The sequence below is a fragment of the Schistocerca piceifrons genome, chromosome 4 (genome assembly GCF_021461385.2).
Source record: "Schistocerca piceifrons isolate TAMUIC-IGC-003096 chromosome 4, iqSchPice1.1, whole genome shotgun sequence".
Classification (NCBI taxonomy): domain Eukaryota; kingdom Metazoa; phylum Arthropoda; class Insecta; order Orthoptera; family Acrididae; genus Schistocerca; species Schistocerca piceifrons.
This window is the reverse complement of record NC_060141.1, coordinates 583464568-583491126: the sequence shown is the minus strand read 5'-3', so window position 1 is coordinate 583491126 and position 26559 is coordinate 583464568. Positions and strand designations below refer to the sequence as shown.

General features: G+C 39.8%; 1 protein-coding gene across 1 annotated transcript in view; it reads left to right on the top strand.

Annotated features, from left to right (window-relative positions):
• The window catches only part of LOC124796447 (laminin subunit alpha), a 380942-nt gene that overhangs the window by 157214 nt on the left and 197169 nt on the right, over positions 1 to 26559 (top strand). The window contains exons 22-23 of the mRNA XM_047260652.1: positions 1368 to 1530; positions 11333 to 11453. Of these exons, the coding sequence (XP_047116608.1) occupies positions 1368 to 1530; positions 11333 to 11453 (284 nt within the window). The remainder of the gene's footprint in view (positions 1 to 1367; positions 1531 to 11332; positions 11454 to 26559) is intronic.

The following is a 26559-nucleotide window of genomic DNA, read 5'->3' as shown; positions in this document are numbered from 1 at the left end:
ACAGGTGGATTGGTCGTCAATGCCCCATACTATGGCCCGCACGTTCATCAGATCTGATGTCCCTGGATTTCTTTCTGTGGGGAAAGTTGAAGGATATTTACTATCGTGATCCACTGACAACGCCTGACAACATGCATCAGCGCATTGTCAATACATGTGCAAACATTACGGAAGGTGAACTACTCACTGTTGAGAGGAATGTCGTTACATGTACTGCCAAATGCATTGAGGTTGACGGACATCATTTTGAGCATTTATTGCATTAATATGGTATTTACAGGTAATCATGCTGTAACAGCATGCGTTCTCAGAAACAAAAAGTTCACAAAGATACATGTATCACATTGGAACAACTGAAATAAAATGTTCAAACATACCCACGTTCTGTATTTTAATTTAAAAAACCTACCTGTTACCAACTGTTCGTCTAAAATTGTGAGCCATATGTTTGTGACTATTACAGCACTATCTATCACAAAGCAAAAAAAGTGGTCCAACTAAAACATTCATATTTATTTACGTACGACACGAATATGCAATAAAATTGGGGGTTCCTATTTTAAAAAATGCAGTTGATATCCTTTTGACCTATGGCAGCGCCATCTAGTGGGCCAACCATAGCTCCATCTGGTTTCCCCCTTTAAGCTAGACAAGTTTCGTTCTTTGTAGTTTTTTCTTTTGATGCTTATTTCGTGAGATATTTGGCCCGGTCATGTTCAATGGACCGCCCTGTATACCTAGGTTTGTATTCTAAATTTCATAGCTGTTGCAATTTTTGTAGATTTTTGTGACTCTGTGTTCTTGTTGAGAGTTGTATGAAGCTTAAGACGATGTAAAATGTTGAGTTTTAATTACGTGAGGGCTAGTGGCTCTTCTTCTTGACAAATGTATGTTATCAGCAGTAGGGTCATTCATGCCAGCAGCAACAGTGGAACAAGGGACTTTTATTTTTCACCCTTTTGTATGGAGTTTTTTAGGCTACCATAGTTACAAGTTTCATAACTATTTAGGATGGAGACAAATAATAAAAACATATTCAAGTGTTTACATTATTTCACATATACTTCTGTTGACTAATTATTCAAGTCTAGTCCGTTTTTTTCTTTATTACAGGAGCTTTTTTCTCTAGCTGGTTTTTATATTTACAATTAATTGCTATGCTGTGACTGTATAAAATAACATGTTACAATAGTTCTGTTAAATAAGACAGTATGCATGGTTATTGAGCTCACTATTCAGTTCAAATAATCTTTGCAGACTTTTTTTCAGCTCATATTCATCTCCATCAATATTTTTGTATCTTGTTACTTGTGATTCTTGGCAAATTTCTGTTGTAAATGCCTTAACCAAACTAATGAACTTTTCAGGTGAGTGTATATGTCCACCTAGAGTTACTGGAGAAAAATGTGATCAGTGCATCCCATACACATATGGATTTGATCCAATTATTGGATGTGAAGACTGCAGTTGTGATGTTCTTGGAGTTATTGAGGGAAATCAACAGTGTGATCTTCTTAATGGAAGCTGCCAGTGAGTGTAACAGATTCTATCTATTTTTTTTAAATATCCTCATTTTAAGGAGGCATTTTTTTCTTTGTTGTGTACTGATTAATGAAACATGGCAAATGTAATATGTTCTTTATTCCTGTGTGTGAACCTCATGTCATAGGTGAGGCTAAAAATTTCATTTCATGACACTCCCATATATAGTTTAAATTTAACAAGTATTTAATATATTTTATCTCCTTATGTAAAATAGGTTTATTCACTACTTGTGTGCAGGAGCACACAGTAATTATTGAAAATGCACAAAGACACAGACATTACACATTACTCTGAGCAAGCCCCATCTTAGATAATCCATCAATGATTAGGTTAATACATGACCTAAGAAAGATAGCAAAGTCTACATCGAGTTCTGAGTTGCCATCAAAACTGAATACTTTATTCAGAGAGTAGTCTAAAGAAGTCAGAGGCTGTAATATCAGAATGTGATGCAGCATTGATGTGAGAGATGAACAGAGTTCGTGATTCGTTATGCTTTTTATGCAGGCTTTATGCTTTTTGTCCTGCAGTTTCAAAATTTTGGCAGGTAATTTATGTAAGCCAGGAAGATGAAGAGTAAGTTATTAGTGAAGATATGTTCTATTAGGCCTTTCATCTAGTCTTTGTTTTGTCATGACTGTTAAATTGGCCATTTACTTTCTCTTATTAGGCAAGACTCTGACATTAACATGGAATACCAGTAATGCAATACGTTGACTATTTACAGTCTTATCAACTTTTCTATTTATGCGGTCAAATAGCTTAGCAGGAGCATAATGGGAACATACCAGTATTTATTAATAAGCCTATTCAGTATTTAACTAGTGAGGATAAAGGCTTCTTCCTACATTTTGTTAATTGTAAAGTAAGTACAAACTTGTTGTGAGTCATGTCTGGATAGTTCAGTCATAAGATAGGCAAGGTTGCAGGTCTCAGTCTAGGTCTATCATACAGTTTTAATATACTAGGAAGCTTCAAAACAGCACACTATTTGCTGCAGCTTTCTTCCAGGAATGCTCATCCAGCAGTGTATGCAGAAGTACTTGTGTGAAACGTTGAAAGTAGGGGAGAGGTACTGGTGGAAGTAAACCTGAGAGGTCAGGTTCTACATCGCATTAACATTGTTGTCGTAGGATACTATGTTTTGTGAAGTCTGCAGTTTCATATTTCAGTACATTTTTGAAGAAAATTGCCAATTTTGCACATATCAAGATCTGACTGAACATATAAGGTTTGTCCAGAAAATACGTATGAAAGTTGAATAATGTCTTTATGTTACCAGTTGCAGTCACCGCCAGGTGGAACTACTGCTGTAATCAATCCCATCGACGCTCAGTTCGTGTCAGATTACTCTGCGTGAAGGTGGGAGTGTGTGGCAGCTTGTTGACAGGTACCTTTTTTCACCTGCTGTCGGCATGGAGCTCTCTCTGATTGAGGAACAGAGCATCAACATCAAGTTTCTTGCAAAGCTAGGCAAGAATGGCCGTGAGATTTTTGAGTGTTTGAAACAGGTTTACGGAGACATTTCTCTGAAGGAACCAACCATGAACAAGTGGTTAAAAAGGTTCCGGGATGGCCGAGAAGAAGTGAACGATGACCCTTGCCCGGGATGCCCATCGACATCGAGTTCCAATGCAAATGTTGAACGAATTCGGGCTTGTGTTCTTAAAGACCATAGATTGACAGTCAGAATGATTGCTGACGAGCTGTCAATACCCAATACAATTGTTCATGAAATCCTGACATAAAAACTTGAAATGAAGAAATTGTGTGCGAAAATTGTACCGAAGCTCTTGATGCCAGAACAGAAAGCATAGAGGGTTGAGTGCTGTGAGAATTGGTTGGAAGCAGAGGAACGAGGGGACTTTCCCAACCGAGTCATCACTGGAGACGAGTCCTGGTTTTACGAATTCAATGTGGAGCTCAAATCTCAAAGCAAGGAATGGAAACTAGCAGGAGAACCGAGAACAAAAAAGTTGCGAAAATCAAGGTCCAATGTGAAGACAATGTTGATTGTTTTCTTTGATTCTAGGGGCATTGTTCACAAGGAATTTGTCCCTCCCATCCGGAGAGTCAACGGAAATTTTTACATTGAAGTTCTGACATGTCTCAGAGCTCGTGTGGCCCGAGTTCGACTGGAGTTGGCAAAAGGGGGCAGGTGGATCCTTCATCACGACAATGCGCCCGCTCCCACGTCGCTCGTTGTGCGCGAGTTTTTGGCCTGAAGCTCAATCACCGTGACAGACCACCTGCCTTATTCACCCGATTTAGCCCTGTTTGACTTCTTCATGTTCCCAAAATGCAAAATGGTGCTTCGGGGGTGGCACTTGGGAGATGTGGAAGCCATCAAGGCAGAAACGACACGGCAACTGAACAACATCACAACTGAAGACTTTCAGCAATGTTATCAACTGTGGAAACGGCGTTGGCAGAAGTTCTGACATGTCTCAGAGCTCGTGTGGCCCGAGTTCGACTGGAGTTGGCAAAAGGGGGCAGGTGGATCCTTCATCACGACAATGCACCCGCCCCCACGTCGCTCGTTGTGCACGAGTTTTTGGCCTGAAGCTCAATCACCGTGACAGACCACCTGCCTTATTCACCCGATTTAGCCCTGTTTGACTTCTTCATGTTCCCAAAATGCAAAATGGTGCTTCGGGGGCGGCACTTGGGAGATGTGGAAGCCATCAAGGTGGAAACGACACGGCAACTGAACAACATCACAACTGAAGACTTTCAGCAATCGTGTCTCAGGGCGAGTACTTTGAAGGAGACCATATTGTAATACCTGAATAATGGTAAAATAAAGTTATTATCCAACTTTTATACGTATTTTCTGGACAAATCTCGTACATGCAGAAATCTGACTGAACATATATGCTGCTTTATTTTATAGTGCTTCATTATGGTAACTACATCATCTATGGAAGTCTGATGTTATTATTATTTCCAGCTCACTAATACACAACAAACTTCCTTAAAGCACTCTTAAAGTTACTTAGACATTTGTCAATGATTCTCCTGGCAAGATACCATGCTGCATCCTCTGTACTGGTAAATCATGTTGGTGGTGTACTAAATCAAATGCATTTCAAAAGTTTGGAAATACTGCATCTACTTAGCTCCATTGATCCCTGGTTTTCATTATGTCTTGTAAGAAAAACAAGAGGTGGATTTTATGTGACCAGCATTTTCAGAATTCTTGCTACTTGGCATGGAGAAAGTCATTTTTTTTAGACTATGCTCAGAAGATGCTCTAAGCTACTACAATGGATGAATGTCAAATATATTGGATTGCAATTTTGTGAATCACATTTGCTACATTTCATGTAGACAGGTATAAACTGTACTTTTTTCTAACCACAGGGCACAGTTTTTGTTTCAGTGTTCTATAGCATATTAAGATTAGAAGAACAGCTAACTCAGTCACAAATTATGTAGAGACTCTCACAGCAAATCCAGAAGAGTCTGCAGTTTTGTTCAGTTTTAGAGGTTTCAGATTTTTCTTACAACCACTCATCATTACATTGGTGTGAGAATTAAACTGGGGCAGTTCTTGTGGATTTTTCTTTATAGAGGAACATTTGAAAACAGAGGACAGCACTTCTGCTTTTGCTTTACTACCCTCAACTTCAATTTATGTGTCATTAATGAGTGTCTGGACACTAACTTCGGTGCCACTGACAGCCTTTACATTTGAGCAGGATTTATTTGCATTTTGTGTGATGTTTTTCGATAAGATTCTGCTGCAGTAGTTGTTAGGCTTTCAGCAGCTGAAGGTGTTCCATTTGACATCTCTCTATCTAGAGCCAAATTTAAAAATAACTTGGCAGAATGAGCCCATTTACGATAATGATATTGGTGCTCATCTGGCCTGGATGCATACACTGATCCAGTTGGGAAGGGTGAGATAAAGCTCTTGTATCTTCCCCTGAGACAAACTGGCTCACAATTGTAGTAACTGTTCCTTGATATCCTGAATATGTGCACTGGGATGGAGATGATGTCTGACTAAACCCCATGTGTTCTACCAGGGACAGATGTGGGCATCTTTCTGGCCACAGGAATATGTTAAAATTATGCAGACAGTTCATAGAGACACATGCTGATGTTGTTGATCATTGACCTGTCGTAAATGGCACCACACACTGTTACTTGACAGATAATACATGAGGATGCAGGATGTTCATGGTGTACCTTTGTGTTATCAGAGCACCCTGAACCACTACCAGTCATGACACCACACCATGATGCCAGGCATAGCACTGCTGTGCCTCTCCAAAACATTGGAAGAAGGGGGCCTCTCCCAAGACCACTGCCATTCTCACTGACTATTTTCATCTGGGGTAGTGGAGCACTGAGATTCATGACTCAACACAATGTGATGCCATTTGTCAGTATCCATGCTTCCTTGCCATGGCACCACTATGCATGTGGATGTTTGTGTTGTGGAGTTAGCAATACCCTACACATGAGATGTTAACTCCCTAGCCTGGGCACTGCTAGGCTCCGAGTAATGTTGGGAGATGACACAGAATGTTGCAGGGAGTTTATTGCTTGTTTCCAGATGGCAGGCACAGATGAGAAGTGGTAATGATGTGCTTGGTGCATATTGTGGTGATCCTCACTTGTGGTTGTCAGACAAGGTCGACCAAAAATTTGAGTGCGAGTATGCTTTCATTAACATTCCCATGCTGTCCAACATTGAGCCACTGTCACATCTAAATCCCCAAATCTGGATATTGCTCAGCTTGACCAGCCAGCCAAATGGAGCACCCCCCCCCCTCCCCTGAGACCCCTTATTTGGTATCTTCATGTCCTTCACAGTGATCACTTAACATGGGACACTGTTCATGCCCCTTGTATATCCTACCAGGCCTGGTAACTACTCTAAACACAAACAACAATAATGATCTCAGGTGGCTGTCCTACCTGTCGCAGAGAATTGAGGCCTGTTCAAAAAATTTGGAACTTTGTCCACAAAATTTTTCTACACTTACCTTTTATTTATTGTGCATGGTCCTCTTGCAAATATTCCCCTTCACAATTGATACACTCCTCCTCCAGTGTTGGAAGGTGTGGAAGTTGAATGCGCGCCAGAGGGTATGGACCAGGATACCCACTAGGGATCTCTGTGCTCTGGGGCACACATGTGCCACAAGCCTTGCCGTGCGAGTGTGCCACTGTCTGTACCACATGAAGTCCGCGGCCAGTCGCATTTCTCATGGTTATGTATTTAGGCGGCTGTGCATTTCTGCCGCGGCAGTCTGGTACTCGCTATAGTTCGCGTGTGTATCTTGGCCATACTGCGTTCCATTTTATTGTGTTGAGATACATACTGTCATTGTTTGGAGTGTTCCTGCATTGTTGTTGTCTCGCCTTGTTCATCACCTCAGTTCTTGCTTGCTCGCCTTGTGTTGTGTCCTGGTTGGTCGTAGTGTCTGTCATCCCCTACTTGTTCGTCTGTCCTGTTTGTTCATTGTTAGTGATACCTCCAGTGGCTCCCCCACCTGGCGGCTTTGCATCTCTATTATCTGCCATGCACCACTCGCCAGTTGCTCGTGGCTATAACAGGCTATAACAGGCTCCCAGTGCTATTTCCACTGTAGCAAGCAGTCTTGGTACACCCCATCTGTGAATTTTCTTTTAACTTATCTGCCATTGCAGATCTTCATCCTTTCAATGGGGTTTTCAACTTTGGAAATAAAAAAAGTCTGCAGCGGCCAGGTCCGTAGAGCACGGAGGATGTGACAGCACAATGATTTCGTTTTTTGTGCAGTAGTCAGGCACCAACAGTGATGAATGTGCAGGTGAGTTTTCATGGTGCAAGAGCCATAAATTGTCTCACCACATTTCAGGCCATTTCCTTCTCACATGATCCAGCTGACATGTTACGTTCTTCTGCAATCTCTTGGACAGTTAGTTCCCGATTGGCACACACAGTTTTGATGACATTCCTGACATGAGCGTCATCAGTAGACATCGAATGGCATCCTGAATGAGGGTCATATTTAACTTCCGTTCCGCTATTTTTGATCTGTGTGAACCACTCCTAACACCAAGCATGGCTTAAGCACTCATCACTGTAGATTCCTGCATCATTTGTTCTTTCTCTGTAAGGGTTTTCTTAAGTTTCATGCAAAACTTCATGCAGACGCGTTGCTCCTGTAATTCTGCCATCTCGAAATTTACACACTGTGTAACTCAATGTTATACTTAATACAGCACTGAAAAATAACTAACAGACATAAAACAATGAAACTACTAGGAGTTACACATTAAACACAGGTGAGTGCAGAGATGCCAACCGCATTTTGCTCTAACACCTTATTGGCGCAAAATTACGAATGTTCTGGAATTTTTTAAACAGTCTTCATACATACCAGCCGATGGTGTGCATGTGTACAATGTTACGTTGACTTTGGACCGTGTCTTCTGGGTGCTTCACTTCTTTTGTCAAGCAGTGTATATCCTATGCTATGTTTTACGCGTATCGAGTAGTAGTTTCTGTTTCTTTAGAAGTTTCGTTACAGAAATTGTGTACAATAGAGAGTCCCTCTCATCATGAACTTTTCTTCTAGACATGTATCTATCCAACATTTGGCCAACTATACATCTTCAGCATATTTTCTCTATATACTCCTGACCAAGCTAAATATTTCAAGTCAGGATATGACACTTCATACTCTTTATCTAGTTTAGGGGACATGTAAATCAATCTGCTCATTTTATCTGAGTTTTATACTTCGTAATCAATGATGATACAACCAATTTTGAAATGGGTATCCTCAAAGAGGTTAGGTGAATTTCCTACCATTCGATGTAATGTATTTTCATTGTGACTGCGTTATTGAGCTATCCATTTTAAGTTGATTTCAGAGCTAACGTTTAGCATTATTTCAATGAATGTTTTATCATTGTTACTGCTTACAAAACTATAATTATTATACTTAATTGTGGCATGGTTAAAGTATCCTCCACTGATGACAGTATGATCTGGGAACATGTGTACTAGCGAGCTAAGGTTTTCTATAACTTTTTTGGTTATGTGGGGGGGTGGGGGGGTGGGGGGGTGGGGTGGGGGGGGGGGGGTGGGAGGAGGGTGGTGAGACTGGTGGTCTACAGAAGGATTCAATTAATGACAGTATTATGAAAAGGATAGATTGCTGATCACCATAAAGCGGAGATATTGACTCACAGACAGGCACAACAGAAAGAGGTAAGCTTTTGACCAGAGGGCCTTCTTCTGAAATAGACTACATGCACACACACATTCACACAAACACAGCTCACACACACATTACCACTGTCTCTGGCTGCTGAGGCTAGACCTAGTCTATGCGTTCATTATAAAAATCTTGCTACTGCTAATTTTGGGTTTTAGTCAATTTTGTATTCCTAGTATTGTATGAGCTCTACTACTTTTTAGGAGCACTTTGACATTTGGTCTCTAGTAAGAAAGGAAGGCATTTGTGTGCACTCTATACACAGTCAGCTACCTGGTTATCAGCCTGTTATGTGTAGTGCACTATTCATTAATTTAGAGAGAATGTTCAGTCCTCAGATATGTGGTGCAACTCAAGGAAATCATAACCCATATTGTCACAGAATCTTCCAAGTCCCTGGTTCAAGCCTTTCAGTCAACTCAGAATCAAGATCCTGGGAGGCAGTTTCAGTTCTGGAGAAAATTCTGTAGATAGTGACCTTTGTAAAAGTTATTTGAGCAAGGCTGGTCTTCCCAAACTGCTCTTCCAGTTGATGGAATGATCCAAGTATGATCCCAGAGTCCAGATGACTGACAGTGTTTGTTCCAGTGTGCACTGCAATCTACAGTTATTTGCACTTTGATCCCTCAGTGACTACTGGAGCAACCTCTTCAACAACTTCAATGAGGCCTTCAATTATATACATGCATTGTACAGGATGATCTTTTCTGTCCCTTGCTAACATTTCCTGAAGAAGTACTATTATTCACTGAAGGCTGAAACTGCTGACAGTTTTGCACTTGCTTCCTTTTGACACAGGACACTGCAGGTGTCTTACTGGCTCATTTTCATTTCAGTGGGTTACAGCACTTCAACCATATTGGTTAAGAGGAGGAGTAGAATAGCTTGAGTTCTCCTCAATTCCTGCCTCCCTTGTACTTGGCCCCAGGGTCTACTACTGATATGCCACTGACAGTCAAGTGGACTGGTAATGATAGAGCCTCTCGATAGATCCTCTAGAGGACACAGTGCCCATGGGAGAGGATAGTACTTGTACGTTTGGTATCTCTGATACATGTCTCTTGGTGTGGTAACCCTCACAACAAACCCATTTACAGCAACATCCAATTGCTTGACAGCAGTTGGGGCAATTTCCAGCTGCTTATGAACAGCAACTATCTTATGCCATACCCTAAAACTGATTTCACACAATGGGGCTACATTTTGGCAAGTGCATTGTTATACAGAACAGTAAATGAATAACTTTAAATTAACTTATTCGATTCTATTTTAATTTTTGGATCTGTAATTGTACAAGAAATAGAAGCTCCCTTCAGGAACTAATGCAATTTATACTAGACAAAATGATTTCTGTTGTAACAAGAGAAAAGATGGGATAAAATTTACTGGTTCCCTGAAGTTACTTGGAAGTTCAAATCTCAAACTTTTGTTTTCATAATTTTCTGCACTAACAAACTCGCATAAAAATATGCGCAATTATTTACATCATCATTATACACTCTCAAACACTTGCGTGGAACAAATTGGTTAATAAACAGACTGAAGGACTGAAAATATTGCACTAATTATGTAATTATGTAAAAACCAATACTGTGATTAAGGAGAAATGTTTTTGGTATTTCAAACCAAATATTGTTGCTAGAATATACAGAATGCACTACAGTAACAAGAATCCATGAATTCACTATGAAATATGCTATGCGCAGCACTCATGCACCTTCCACATCCTCAAAAAGTACCTTTATTCATGTAGATAAAAAATTATTACAATAGGCAGAACAACTGTGTGGCTCAAGGATACTACTGCCAAAACTGTATAAAACACTAATGTAGTTAACAGACGATGTTGCAGTTTGAAATATATTTATGTAGTATTCAAAAATAACATAACATGTCACACCACATGCACGGGTTTTGATTCAGTCAATATTAAAAGCATATTTTGGATTTTTTACTTGCTGACTTTCACTAGCGTGCCTAAGATGAACACTGTAGTGTCAATATATCCCACTAGAAACAGCAAAAGACGCAAAGCACAACAAAATCTGTTTCTGTATGAAGTGACTGACAATGAATGTTTTAAATCTTGCCTGGATATTCTGTCAGTAAGAGCATTACTTGTGAAATGTGGGGTTCTGAGTTTTGGTCCCAATGTAACATACAATTTTAATGTCAGTTTCAATAGAAATTGAATCCATTATCTGCCTCAAAACTGTGTTTGAAAAATCATTATCTGAATGGAAAGTTGTAAATGAGCATAGCCGAATAAATTGTGAACTCTATTCCACATATCAGGATAATCTTTTGGTAAGAACAATCGATTGTAGCAAATGTTTCTATACCTGTACGGTATATGGCCCACAGTGTTTTATGTGAAAATCACTTAAATGGCTGAAATCTGTCCTTGTATTCAATATTTCCTGTCTTGTCCTGTTCCTGGCACTGAATGCAGAAATATCATTTAATTGGGGAGGACAACTAGTTGTTGAAATAAATTGATAAGTCTTTTGCACAATTATGCAATTTAAAGAATTTTTTGTATTTTAGTAATTACTTGGTTTCAGATGCAAGCCTAACGTAGTGGGTCGCACATGTGATCACTGCAAACCAGGACATCATCATTTCCCATACTGTGATATGTGTGACTGTGATCGTCGAGGTACAACCACAGACATTTGTGACCAGGTATATTAGTTCTATAAGTTCACTAACCTCTTAAGCACCAAATGTCTGAGTCTTGAGAAAGTGTTAAAAACTAATGGTTCCTTTTTACAAGCTGCCTACATATTTCTAACATACAGTTCAATTGCAGTGTGAATTGCTTGATTTGTCATAATATTTTTGAAAAATTCCGAAGGAAACTGTAGGGTACATTATTCTGATATACCTCAGAATCCAAGCAAGATACCACTTTTTCAGGTGCACTGTTGATCTTCTCTATTATGTACATTACAGGTGTTATACTATGTGGTATTTCCCAAAACAAGTTATCACACACAATGGAACATTATAATCTTTTGTGTAACATTATGCTTCTTTCTTAATGTTTTATGCCTGTTTCTCTTGCATATTTGCATGCGTGGTGTGGTTGAATTTAAGGGTTTATGGAAAGTAACTGACTGAAAACTTAAATCATCATGTTATATCTGAACCTGGAGAGATGATACACACCTCCTTGCAGTGGAAATATGCTGAAAACTGGTATTGCAGCAGGCTCATTTCTGTCAAACTTAAAGCAATTTGCAGGTTGCCAGTTCAAGTGTATGAAATAAATTGTTTTCTGTAAAAGTGAAATCAAGTTGAAATGCATTCTGCATAACATATTGAGTTGCCATGTAACAACGGAACCTCGAATTGCAAAGAAACTTATGCAAATACATGCAAACTACACATGCACAGATAGAACTAACTACAGAAAAGTTTATCTGCAGAGCTAAGGAAAAACTCTTAAGTCAGCTGCATGAGTAAACTTGGGACAGCTCTTTGCAGCAAAATGACAAAGTTTAAATAACTCATTATAACAAGTAAAAGACTGAATTTTAAAATAAATACAATCACTTCTTTTAGGAATTTAAATTGGGTGTCAATGTGGAATGCACTAACTGAGACAAAGAATATGCTCCAATATTATTTCTTTGCTTTGCATAGTCCCACATCACCTACTACTGTAGCTTTCTGCTGTAAAATGGTGTCACTACAGCATACACTATGTGATCAGAAGTATCCGGACACCCCAAAAACATGTTTTTTGTATTAGGTGCATTGTGCTGCCACCTACTGCCAGGTACTCCATATCAGCGACCTCAGTAGTCATTAGACATCGTGAGAGAACAGAATGGGGCACCCTGCAGAACTCACAGACTTTGAACGTGGTCAGGTGATTGGGTGTCACTTGTGTCATATGTCTGTACACGAGATTTCCGCACTCCTAACCATCCCTAGGTCCACTGTTTCTGATGTGATAGTGAAGTGGAAATGTGAAGGGATACGTGCAGCACAGAAGTGTACAGATGACCTCGTCTGTTGGCTGACAGAGACTGCTGACAGTTGAAGAGGGTCATAATGTATAATGGGCAGACATCTATCCAGACCATCACACAGGAATTCAAAACTGCATCAGGATCCACTGCAAGTACTATGACAGTTAGGCGGGAGGTGAGGAAATATGGATTTCATGGTAGAGCGGCTCCTATAAGCCACACATCATGCCAGTAAATGCCAAACGATGCCTCACTTGACATAAGGAGCATAAACATTGGATGACTGAACAGTGGAAAAAGGTTGTGTGGAGTGACCAATCACAGTACACAATGTGGCAATCCGATGGCAGGGTTTGGGTGTGATGAATGCCCAGCGAACATCATCTGCTAGCATGTTTAGTGCCAACAGTAAAATTCGGAGGCAGTGGTGTTATGGTGTGGTAATGTTTTTCATGGTGGGAGTTTGCACCCGTTGTTATTATGTGTGGCACTATCACAATACAGACCTACATTGATGTTTTAAGCACCTTCTTGCTTCCGACTGTTGAAGAGCAATTCGGGGATGGTGATTGCACTTTTCAGCACAATCGAGCACCTGTTCATAATGCACGGTCTGTGGAAGAGTGGTTACACAACAATAACATCCCTGTAATGGACTGGCCTACACAGAGTCCTGACCTTAATCCTATAGAATACTTTTGGGATGTTTTGGAACGCTAATTTTGTGCCAGGCCTCACCGACTGACATTGATACCTCTCCTCAGTGCAGCACTCCGTGTAGAATGGGCTGCCATGCCCCAAGAAACCTTCCAGCAACTGACTGAAAATATGCCTGTGAGAATGGAAGCTGTCATTAGGGCTAAGGGTGGGCCATCACCATATTGAGTTCCAGCATTCACGATGGAGGGCGCCACAAACTTGTTAGTTATTTTTCAGCAAGGTGTCCACATACTTTTGATCACATATTGTACACACAACAAAATGAATTGGCAGACTCATCTACATCATAGAGCATTTAGAGTATTATATAGAAGTGTTATCTTTCCAGTCATCCATCCATGTATCTCATATGCATTTCCTCTCTAGTCTGATATTTGCAGCAAATGGATGCTTTCAGATTGTAATCACATAGTAGTCTTGCATTTTCATGAAATTAAGTGTAGATTTTCTGAAACCATTTCATTCTCCCTCTCCCTCTTAGAATTCTCTAGTGATCTCACTGTTGTCACTCTCTGAACTGCTTTCCTGTGCCAGTTTTGAAACAAAATAATAATTTTGAAACAAAATAATAATTGTCAGAAGCTTAAATAATAACCTTTTCTCATTTGTTTTGATAGTGGTTTGTTACTTGTCCTCTCTGATTGCAGTCATTGTATTCTAACCACTGTGACTTATGACAGAACATAGGGCGATATCTATAATTTATGGACTTGTTGCTGTCAATTCCTTAAAGTTTCATTTTAAGGTTATTCTCTACTATCTCTGAACCTTCTTTTTTCTTCAAATATTTCCAGTTGTGGCAAAGTTTCCTTTTCCCTTGTGTATGCTATGTTTTAATTCACATATTACAAAAATGATAGACTACTATGCATCATATAGTGGAGAAGCTGAGTCGCAGACAGGTACAACGAAAAGACTCTAAACATGTAAGCTTTCAGCTGGAAGGTCTTCTTAAATAGACAACACACACACACACACACACACACACACACACACACACACACATTTTGTAAAATAGTCATTATTCTGCCCTGGGTTTTCCATTGTTTTAATTCACATCTATATTTCTCAACTGTTTTTAATTCTAAGGATTACTGGAAACCTCCTAACACTGAGGGTGTGGATTACTATTTGCCATGTAACATGTTATTGTATTATAACCTTTTCTGGAGCTTCGTAATTGTGCCTTATATCAGTCACACATGCCCTTTCTGTCATTTGTGTTTTAGAATTTTGTAGATGTAATCCCAGTCCATGGACTGAATGTCCATGTTTTCATTAATATGTTTTTTACTCCCTTTCTCATGTGCTTCACATTTTCTCAGTGATTGAGTTGTTTTTGTGTTAAATCTTCAAATTTAACACATATATTTCGGACAACACAACAACACATATAAGTCACTGAGTAAGTGGACCTGTGAACAAGTCGGCATCCAATTAAACACTGAGTCTCAGTCTAGCGGCCGCTGCTCGGCTGGCCACTTAGGTGGCGCAGCTGCTGCATGGCTGGCAGACAGCGCCGCACGTAGAGGACGTGCATAATTGCGCGGCGGCACTTTGAATAATCGGCGAGTCACAACATTTTGTTTCCATGGTTTCTATCCTAGATTTTTCAATTTTTTCAGTCTTACCTGTCAATGTCCTGTTTAGTCCCTTTTTATCCTCCTATTCACATACTCCATCTTTCTGCCATACTTTTTATTAATTTTTCTTGTAACAACCTTTTCATTGTCTTTTTCACCATTTTTACGACATTGTTGTCAAACAAGTTACATAAAGTGTCTCTGATTAACAATCAGAAATGGCCAATTGAAAGTTGTCTGTTATCTATTTTTGACAAAGGCCTTGTTGACTGAAACCTTATTTTGTGACAGTCTTTTCTTGTTTTGCCTGTGTGCAACTCAGCATCTCTGCTGTGTGGTGAGTATTTAACATGATTGATGAGCAAGAAATTTGGGCCCCATCAAGTTGTTTATTTTTAAACTGTGTAAGCATTTATCCCACCACTCCTTTCTCTCTCTTTTCCCCCTATTTATTATTATTGTTTGTATGGAATTAAGAAATGCAATTTGTATCTTTCTGCTATTAGTTGTAATACCCTTTTGTGTTGTGTGTTTGTATTACTGTGAATTTGCCTCAGTCATGTTTGGGTTTTAAAGTACCATCTAATCAGTGTACTGTAGATAACTATGTTGACATCGTAGCATAAAATTTGTGTCATAACCTCATCAAACTGTGCCACTATTAGTGCAGTTCAATAACTCTTTTACAGTTGATACTAATAAATTTGACAAATTTAAAATGCAACTCTGTGGAATTTTTAACAATATTTACCCATGCATCTTTCTTGGCAAATACATCCATACTACTATTACACTGCTGGGAAAAAAAATTAGTACATCTTTTAGACCACAGTGCACCATTCCATCTTCCAAGTGATCCTCTGAAGACACCAGCTGAGTCATGCATCTTGAGGCTGTGACGTGAATGGAAGACAGGCTAGAGGTGCGCGTGCCCATAGTCCCACTGGTAATAACTGGCTCGTGACAGTTTGTGTTGTCATGTCTGGGTCTACAAGCCCTCTTACCTGCACTGTGGTAGCTGTATGATCTGGAACTCTACCCTTACAATACAACGATCCTGGTTAATCTCCGTGCTGATAGCCAGAAACTCATCTATGCGTTGGCAATGTTCACGTGACTACTGATATCAGGATCATTGCACAATTGATGCAGCACATCCAACTTGTGTGGCAGTTTTCCAAAAGGACCATCCTGCCACTCAGAAGGCCACTACTTGACTGCTTTAAAACTCGCTCAATTGGCTGCAGAAAGCATGACTGCATCTCTATGCGTGGTTGCCTGCTTCTTCATATGGTTGCACCACACTGAGCCTTCTGGCTCTGAGCAATCCTTGTTAAAGGATAGACACAGATGGCACTACGCTATCTGTTGGTGGGCAATGTCGAAATCATTATCTGTACACCTACTATCCCCCAGGGGGCATATGCCATCATCAAATCAAAATCAACATTATCTTTCCAGAGGTACTAATTTTTTTTCTGTTAGTCTATTATTGCATCCACATCCATCGACACGTGTACCAAATAATAATATACGTATAACTGAAGAGAGTGTGAATTACTGTATATATGTAATTGCCAATTTTGATTAGCTTTGTTGTTTCTGTATTGTGCAGACTTTATAATTCATTGTTAAATGATCTGTGGGTTAATACACAACAAACTTTATGTTATACATCAGTTTTGATATCTTGACTTATTTGCATGACATCTTTTAACTCTTCATTACACCTAGATTTGTCTTCTTTTGCTGTACTCGTATTCTACTGACAGTGTATACTAACATACTGCAGCACATAAATCTACATGTTTTGATCATCCTATGGTCATGTTCATGTATCGTTTCTAATTCATGCACACTATCGCATGCAGTGAGCAGAGATACACACATAAAGTGATGACTTCTGTGTCACATAATGAAGATATGCTATGGCTGCTCATTGACTGTTGCTGCTGGCCAGCCAATGCTTGTATTGGCAAGTGTCTTTGTGTGCTGTGGCCCCTATATCCTCTGGCACAATCCATGATAGGTGGTTGCAACCTTTATCATCAGCACATTGTTGCCCATGCCAGTTGACTCTGACAGTGGTAATTTTTTTTTATTAGTTAATGTACTCATAGAACACCCTTCCCAACAATGGCATATGGAAAGCTCAATGTCTGCACAGCCTCAGAAATGGACTCCCCTACTATTACTGGTGCAGATGACCAGGTAAAGGGCTCCCTGATTGAAATTTCCTGGCAGATTAAAACTGTGTGCCCGACCGAGACTCGAACTCGGGACCTTTGCCTTTCGCGGGCAAGTGCTCTACCAACTGAGCTACCGTGCTTCGGTAGCTCAGTTGGTAGAGCACTTTCCCGTGAAAGGCAAAGGTCCCGAGTTCGAGTCTCGGTCGGGCACACAGTTTTAATCTGCCAGGAAGTTTCATATCAGCGCACACTCCGCTGCAGAGTGAAAATCTCATTCTGGCTCCCTGATTGTTGGTAGAGTACAAACTTTAAAGTTATGCTTCCAAGCTCCTTGTTGCTTATTTCTTGTCCTTTCCATTGGCTTTCCTTCAGTTTCTGTTGTATTTGTGTGTTTCCTTGCTATGTGGAAAGTTCTTAGTTGCACACAAAGTGTGGCCCCTGGTGGAGTTTAGTTGCTGCACCCTCTACATCTACATCTATACTCTGCAAACCGTTGTGAGTTGCATGGCAGCAAATACCCTCATTATACCATTTATTAGGGTTTCTTCCTGCTCCATTCATGTATGGAGCATGAGAAGAATGATTGTTTGAATGCCTCTGTGCATTCAGTAATTATTCTGATCTTACCCTCATGATCCTTCTGTGAGCGATATTTATGGGGTTGTTGTATATTCGTAGAGTCATCATTTAAAGACAGTTCTTGAAACTTTGTTAATAGGTTTTCTTGGGGTAGCTTACCGTATTTACTCGAATCTAAGCCACACTTTTTTTCCGGTTTTTGTAATCCAAAAAACCGCCTGCGGCTTAGAATCAAGTGCAAAGCAAGTGGAAGTTCTGAAAAATGTTGGTAGGTGCCACTACAACTAACTTCTGCTGTCGAATATATGTAGCACTACACAGGCATGCTTTGTAGGCTCTAAGATAAATACTGGCGCCAAAACCTCTGCGTCAGTAAATAAATAAAAAAAAAAAAGAAAGGTGGAAGACGAGCTTTTTTTCTCTGCCCCGAGTTTCGACCACTGCATTTTCATACATTATCCAACGAAGTAAATACAAATTCCATATTGTTCATCTTCGAATGTAGCAGAATTTCAATGTACTACGAAAATCCGACTAGCAAGACTGTTTAGGATGTTTGTCAATATGGCCAACTCTATGTTCTGAATTTTTTCCTACCTGTGAGAAGAGATGGTTGCTAATAGGAACCTGATGAAATGTGAATCACATGCAGTATTCTCTTCACCATAAGAATAATACAAATATAAACATTTTGCCATGTATTCTTTCACGTCTGCTGCTATCTCATTTAAATCCTGTCTGCCTAATAAACTACGAAACTAGAGTGAGACAACAGCAAACACGGAAGAATATACGTATCATGTCATGTTTATATTCGTATTATTCTTATGCCTAATAGCGATACAGTCAGAAATGAAGCACGACAACTGACTAGATTTTTAAATCTAAGATGACTCTAATTTCTGTGCAGAATTTGATGTACTAAAGAAGTGGCCGCAAAGATTTTCAAATGGAGAAAAATTTTCGCCTAACTCTCGTTCAGAACATGTTCTATCATACGCAGTCTATTATTTGGTTCTTGTTGATCATTATCAAAGAAAGCAGCAATGTAAGTAACAACAAATAGCAGTCTCTTGCCATTGTTTCGCTAATGAGACGATTCCTCTTTCTCTCTCTCTCTCTTTTTTTTTTTTTTTTTAAAGTGGCGGTAGCATGCACAAAAGCAAGCCGTGCCCCAAGCGGCAACAGGCCGTAAACACGCACTCTCAGAATGCGACAAACAATGCATGAAACAGTACAGTAATGCATTTTCAGCTTAGAGTGACGTGAACACCTATAACAAAGAAAACAGCACTTATCAGATCAAAGCAAAATAAGCAATCGATTCAAACCAGATGGAGCACGTGAAAAAGGAAGGATACTCATATAAATACGGACGGAGCGCCTGACGCATAGCAATGGCTACCTGGTAAAGCTTAACTGCTAAGCTTACGACTCGAACCAAACTACTGTCACTGTATCGTCATTCATTCGACGTAAATTGTGTCTCATATTACAATGGACCAACTTTTTTTCGATATGGAGGTGCGGCCTAAAACTTTTCTCTCCCCTTGAATTTCGAGTCACAAATTTCAGGTGCGGTTTAGATTCGGGAAATTTTTTTTTGCTTTATTTCGAGTCTCATTTTTCAGGTGCGGCTTAGACTCGAGTGCGGCTTAGATTCGAGTAAATACGGTATGTCTATCTTCAAGAGTCTTCAGCATCTCTGGACACTCTCCCATAGATCAAACAAACCAGAGACCATTCATGCTGTCATTCTGTGTATATGTTCTAAGTCCCCTTTGAGTCCTATTTGGTACTGGTCTCACACACTTGAGCAATATTCTAGAACCAGTTGCATGAGTGATTTGAAAGCAGTTTCCTTTGCAGACTGGTTGCATTTCCCCAGTACTCTGCCAATAAACTGAAGTCTACCAACTGCACTACCCACAGCTGAGCCTGTGTGATCATTCCATTTCATATGCCTACAAAGTGTTACGTCCAACAATGTAGGAAAAGATAGATTGTTACTTACCATAAAGAAGACACCCAAGTTGCAGACAGCCATGATTTAAAGACACTCACATATAGCTATTGGCCACAGCCTTCGTCAGTAAAGAGAGGCACACACACACACACACACACACACACACACAACATTCACATACACACACACATACAAGCAAGCACCTTGCGCACACTTGACCGCTGACTCCATCATCTTGGGTTGGAATCCAGGTTTTTGTATAAGTTGGCAGATTCCAACACTGACCCATTGATTTTATAGTCATAGGATACTATGTTTTTTCATATTGTGAAATGCACAATTTTACATTTCTGAATATTTAAAGAAAGTTGCCAATCTTTGAACCAGTTTGCACTCTTATCAAGATTTGATTGAATATCTAAGCATCTTCTTTTAGACAGTACTTCATCATAGATAACTGAATCATCTGCAAAACATCTGAGGTTACTATTAATATTGTCTGCAAGGTCATTAATGTATGACATGAACAACAAAGGTCCCAACACACTTCCCTAGGGTACATGTGAAGTTACTTCTACATCTGATGATGACTCTCCATTCAAGATAACATGTTGCGTCCTCCCCAGCAAAAAGTTGTCAGTCCAGTCACAAATTTCACTTGATACCCGATATGATCATACTTTTGACAATAAGCGTAGCTGTGGTACTTAGTCAAATGCTTTTTAGAAATCAAGAAATACTGCATTTACCTGACTGCCTTGTTCCAAAACTTTCAGTAAATCATGCAAGAAAAGTGCAAGCTGGGTTTCATATGATTGGTGTTTTTGGAATCCATGCTGGTTGGCATGGAGGAGGTCATTCTGTTCAAGATACCTCATTATGTTTGAGCTCAGAATATGTTCTTAGATTCTGCAACAAATCAATATCAAGGATATTGGACAGTAGTTTTGTGGATCACTTCTACTGCCCTTCTTGAAGATAGGCATAACCTGCACTTTTTCCAAGAATGGGGCACAGTCTTTTGTTCAAGGGATCTATGATAGGTTATAGTTAGAAGAGGGGCTACCTCAGCTGCACATTCAGTGTAGAACCTGACAGGGATTCCATCGGGCCCTGGAGCTTCGTTCAATGTTAACAATTTCAGCTGTTTTTCTACACCACTGACTCTAATACTTATCATTAATATTCCAGTGGTAGGAGGATTAAATTGGGGCCATTCTCCCAGGTTTTTCTTTGTAAAGGGACATTTAAAAACAGAGTTAAGCATTTCAGCTTTTGCTTTGCTAGCCTCAATTTCAGTTCCTGTCTCATTTGCTAAGGACTGGACATGAACTTTGGTGCCACTAACAGCCTTTACATATGACCAGAATTTCTTTGAGTTTTGTGAAATATCATCTGACAATATTCTGCTATGGGAGCCACTGAAGGCATCACCCATTACTCTCTTGACAGACAAACGCATTTCATTCAGCATCTCTCTGTCTGTTGTCCTATATTTTACACCTATTATGCAGCAATCTCTGTTTCTGTAGAAGTTTCTTTACAGTGACTGTGTATTTTGGCGATTGCCTACCATTATGAATTGTTCTGCTGGGTACATATCTATCCAGAGCATGGTCAGCTGTTCCATTAAACTTGATCCATAGTTGCTCTACATGCTTCTGCCCTTTGCTGAAAGTTTCAAGTTTCTAGTTTGCTAAACATATAAATCTTTCTGCTTGTTTCAGTTGTCCTTTGTACTTTGGTAATCATTGTTTCCACAACTGTGCCATGGTCACTGATACCAGTTTTGATGTGGACACTCTCAAAGAGGTCAGGCTTATTTGTTGCCATTAGCTCCAGGATATTTCATCATGAGTGGGGTTCCTAAATATCTGTTCTAGGTAGTTTTCAGAGAAGGCATTTAGTAAAGTTTCACAGTATGTCTTATCACACTCACCTCTAACAAATCTGTAATTTTGATTTCTATCTCAGTGGATTTGAGTTTCTTGTCTGCTGCGACAAATACATCACCTCCATTTACCATTTGCCTGTCATTTCTATATACATTCAAATTTTCCCCAAAACTCTCACTGCTATCAGTTTGAGGTTTCAACCATGGTTCTGTACCTAGTATTATGTGAGCTTCATTGCTCTTCAGGAGCACTTCAAACTCTGGCACTTTGATGTGAATGCTTCAGCAGTTTACCGTTAGGATTTTAATACCGTCACCTGTGGGAGGCATTTCTTTCAGTCTTCAGTCTGATACTTCTTGGTTTCCTACAGCTGTCATTATCTGGTTTGGATTGGGAGTCTCGTAACCTAAAAGACCCTTGTGCACATCCATCACACAGCTGCCTGACTAGCAGTCTCTGACATGTAGTGCACATGTGACCCATTTAGGGGGACCCTACAGTTCTCATCTCTATGGTGCAACTCCAGGAAGCCACAGCCTAGCTTGTCACAGAACCTTTGGAGTCTCTGGTTCAGTCCTTCTCCCAAGCACATGAATTTGTCTGGTTGTAGAGAGCTGCACAGCCTGACAAAACCTATTATTGATGGGAGGCACTTGGGTGACATTCATCTGATGGAAAGTCTTATGGCAGTTGCTTCATGAGATGGAGGACCCTGTTTTGTAAGATAGCAGGTTTCATATAAGTGTCTCCACTGCATTGTGCCACACCCATATGACATACTCAGCGATAGCATGCAGCAGTGTGGATTGTAATGTTACTCTGAGATGTGGCAGTGTTGTCCATGGTTTGAGTAATGACTAAAGTAGTCAAAGTCTTTTCATTGCTTTTCTGTCAATGTCAGCCACATGCTATATCCAAGTAAGCCAACTGTCGATGGCTACTTTCAACATTGTTATAGATGAACACTGTTCAGTCTACTGGAGAAGAGGCTGTAACATGAGCATAGAGAGCCAAATGCCCACTGTCTGTCCTCAGCATGTCTGCTGTTGTCTTCAACATGTCCAGAGGTTATAAGATATGTAGAATTGGGCTGTATATAGAAACCTGAGATACTCCTGCTCAGATGTGACAATTTGTCAAGGTTTCTTCTGCCCTGAATGGAAACTCTTTCCTTCCATATATGTTTAGGGGATGCATATGTGTGGCAAAAGCAACCCTATTACCAGGAGTGTGTAGTGGAGCCCATTATGCCACACAGAGAGAAACACTCTTGAAATGTATAGGAATACTTCGCAAAAGTACTCCTTCCACTTGATACTGTCAAGTGAATCCTCCACGATGCAAAGGAGTTGGTGTATCATCGTGTGATCATGTGTCCTTTTCAGCATCTGAGTTGTTTATTGGAAGCAGCTGTTCTGACTGTATGTGTTGCAAAGTGATTTGAGCTAGTCACTCGAAGACTATGCTTAGTGCCAGGAGAAAACTTGTCAGTTGATAACTCACTGGCTGCCTTGGGTTTTTCCCAGTCTTTTGGATGATGATTTCTGCATGCTTCTGCACCTCTGGGTACCTCCCACTGTGGAAAATATGGTTGAAAACTACTGTGGCTGGTGGCACCTGGCAGAATAAGTTCATTTGTGACCAGTTTGAGGTCATATGACTTCCAGTTGATGAGGTGGAGGAGTTGGTTGGCAATCTCTTCTGCATGGACTTTGTCAGTCAGATCAATTTCCTCATAATCAGCCAGGCATGCTGAAAGTAGTTGATCAGTGACTTTAATGTGTGCTGGGTCTGTTAAGGTTTGGACTGGAGTAACATTCACTTTGAACACATCAGACAGTTTTTTGGCTTTAGCATCCCATTCACTGACCTTGGCTTGTCTGACCTGGAGTAATGGTATCCTATGATGATGCTTGAGAAAGATGTCTGTGGCCTTTTGGTTCTGTCATTAATATGGAGGATGGTAATCCAGTTTGCCCATTTCTGGTTCCAATGATTTTCCATGACAGATTTTATCTCCCATTACATCCTGTTCACCATCCTCTTGGTTTCAGTGTTCTTGACCATCATCCATTTACTCAAAAAATGGTTCTTTTTTATGTCTGGTGACAGCTGTTTGGAATGATCAAGTGGGTTGGTCGTGTTAGGAGGAGTGTCCACTAGCATGGCGTCCAGCACACACTTTGGCTACGTCAGTGTCCTCAGCTTCCAGCTGTGGTCTATGCCAAACACAGTTGATGTTGCAGATGTGCAGATCTTATTACCAGAATTGCATTTGATCAATGCCTATTGTCGCACATCAAGGTTAGATGATAGCACTGTGCACATGCATGCTGTGATAGTGTGTGACACTTCATTCTTTAATGCCACATTGAGAATGTCTAGCTGTAAGCAGAGAACGTCTGTGAAGTTTAGAAGGTAGGAGATGAGGTACTGGCAGAAGTAAAGCTGTTAGTCATTCTTGGGTACCTCAGTTTATGGAGCACTTGCCAATGAAAGGCAAAGGTGCCAAGTTTGAGGCTTGGTCTGGCACACAGTTTTAACCTGCCAGGAAGTTTTATATTGGTTCACACTCTGCTGCTGAATGAAAATTTCATTCTGGCTGTAAGCTGTTTGTAGGGTACATCATTGGCTCACAAGGGCAAGCAACAGTGGTGCCTAGTTGTTCTGTGCCACAGAGAAGCTGTCTTCTGTGGCTGTCTTGCTAGGAGCTGTACAAGATCTGATTTCCAGGGACACTCTCGCTCTAGTACAGTCTCTAACTCAAATGCTCATCAATGGATTTCTCTTTCATCAGAGAAACGTGTCCTATGTGTCTTTCTTAAAAGTCATCAGGTTCCTTTTCTCTGATTTTTTTTAATTTAATTTCAGTTGTGTTCCTGTGTATGTGTAAAGTCATCCCTAACAGGAACTGTTAATGGCCTGTTTTACAAAATGTCAAGCGTCAATATAAAAAGCCATTTTGACTCTTATTATTGACAAAATAGTGTCCAAATTGCAGTTTTGTGTTTGCTATTGATCTGTCTTGGATTAATCCAGTAAGGGCAGACCTAGTGTCATCAAGGGATGTGACTATTGCTAATAAGTGAAAATGAATGTGATATGTTGCATTGTAACCAACCAGTTGAGGTATAATTTCTGTATATTTTGAATTATGCAGTAGGACCTAGACTCTTTCTACAGAGCTGTAATTCTTATATTTCATAATCTGAAAGTAGCCTCTAAAGCCTGAAACCAGTCATGCCCGTCTGTCATATCACAGATCTTGCTAAAGTGAACAGTCAGTTTCATGCCAAATTAGTTTGGTGTTGTATTCCAGTTCAGGGATATTTATAGACAGAAACAGCAAGAATAATCAGTGATCCCAGCAGCAAGTGGCTGTGGCTACCATGGATCATGTTTCTGACTTTACAGTTCCATCACACATCATTTTGTCTACAATGAGGACCAACATTAACACTGGGTACTAACATAAAATACAATGTGAGCAGTTTTTGCCTGAAATGACTCCACATATAAATCACAAAAAGAAAACTGGAAATATATTCAAAACTGTCAGAGAAAAGTTATATGATGACTCTTCAGGGATATTCGGTGTATTTTGGTATGTCAGCCCACAATGACTACTTCTGCATCTACGTCTACTTAATTTGTTCCACTTCTTTGTTCTTTTCTCACAAGATTTCTTCTGTGGTCTACTGCATAAACATAATGGAACTAGTAATTGTCTGTCAAATGAGCTAGATTTCTTGATATTTGAAGAAATACTTGATTTCACAACAAAAATTAATTTATTTTTGGAACATCACATCAGTAGAAGTGAGAGTGCACTGAAGTTAATATTGCACTTCAGCTACATTGCATTAGAAGTGAATCATTACCTGTTCATGTAGACAGCAATTTGAATCAGTCTCCACCTTTCTGGTTTTGATTTTTGTAATTGTAATTAAGACTATAGGCTAATTTGAACCATGATAACAGTGTGCCATGATCTGATCCATATAAACAGTCATGTGAGTGGTTTAGCTTTTATCATGTAATAAGTTTTATCCATAACAGCTAAATTATATAATCTGTTAGTATCTTAAAAGAAAACAAAAGTTACGGCTTTCTGTGGCCAGGAGCCAACTTCCAACCAGGTAATATTAAAAGATCAGAAAATAGAAAGAGTAAACTTGTTCAAAATCTTTAGGAAATATTGTCTCATTCATGAGAGAAATAGACATACAAAAAAAAGTAGAAAGATTTAATTACATTAAGGTAACAAACTATAGAACTCTCAGAACTAAATTAAGGCAGGAAACACTGCTTAAGTTTTACAAAATTATACGGGGGACCAACTGTGACATAGGGAAGTGAACCATGGACTGTAACAGGAAGAAATGAACAAAGAATACAAGTATTAGAGATGGGATACGTAATAAGAGTAGCAGGGTGCACACTATATGACAGGAGGAAGGAGCTGGCATCAGAGAAGACCTGGGAGTGAAAAGCTTAAATGAGCAGATTAAGGAACGCAGAAATAACTGGAAGGACTGTCTGACAAGAATGGAAAATGACAGAATACCAAATTAACTATGAATTATTATCTAGTGCGCAATAGATCTTTAGGAAGACCGAGGGAAAGGTGGAAAGATCAATAATTTGAGTCAAGAGGGCATAACAGGCGAAAGCCTGAGATGTGCAGAAAGAGGAAGAGTAATAATAATAATAGTAATAATAATAATAATTATTATTATTATAAGAAGAAGAAGAAGGAGGAGGAGGAGGAGGAGGAGGAGGAGGAGAAGAAGAAGAAGAAGAAAATTTACTACAAACTTTCAGTTTCTCTATTTGTAATTCATTGGCTTTGGCATAAATAAACCAGCTGCATGAGGTC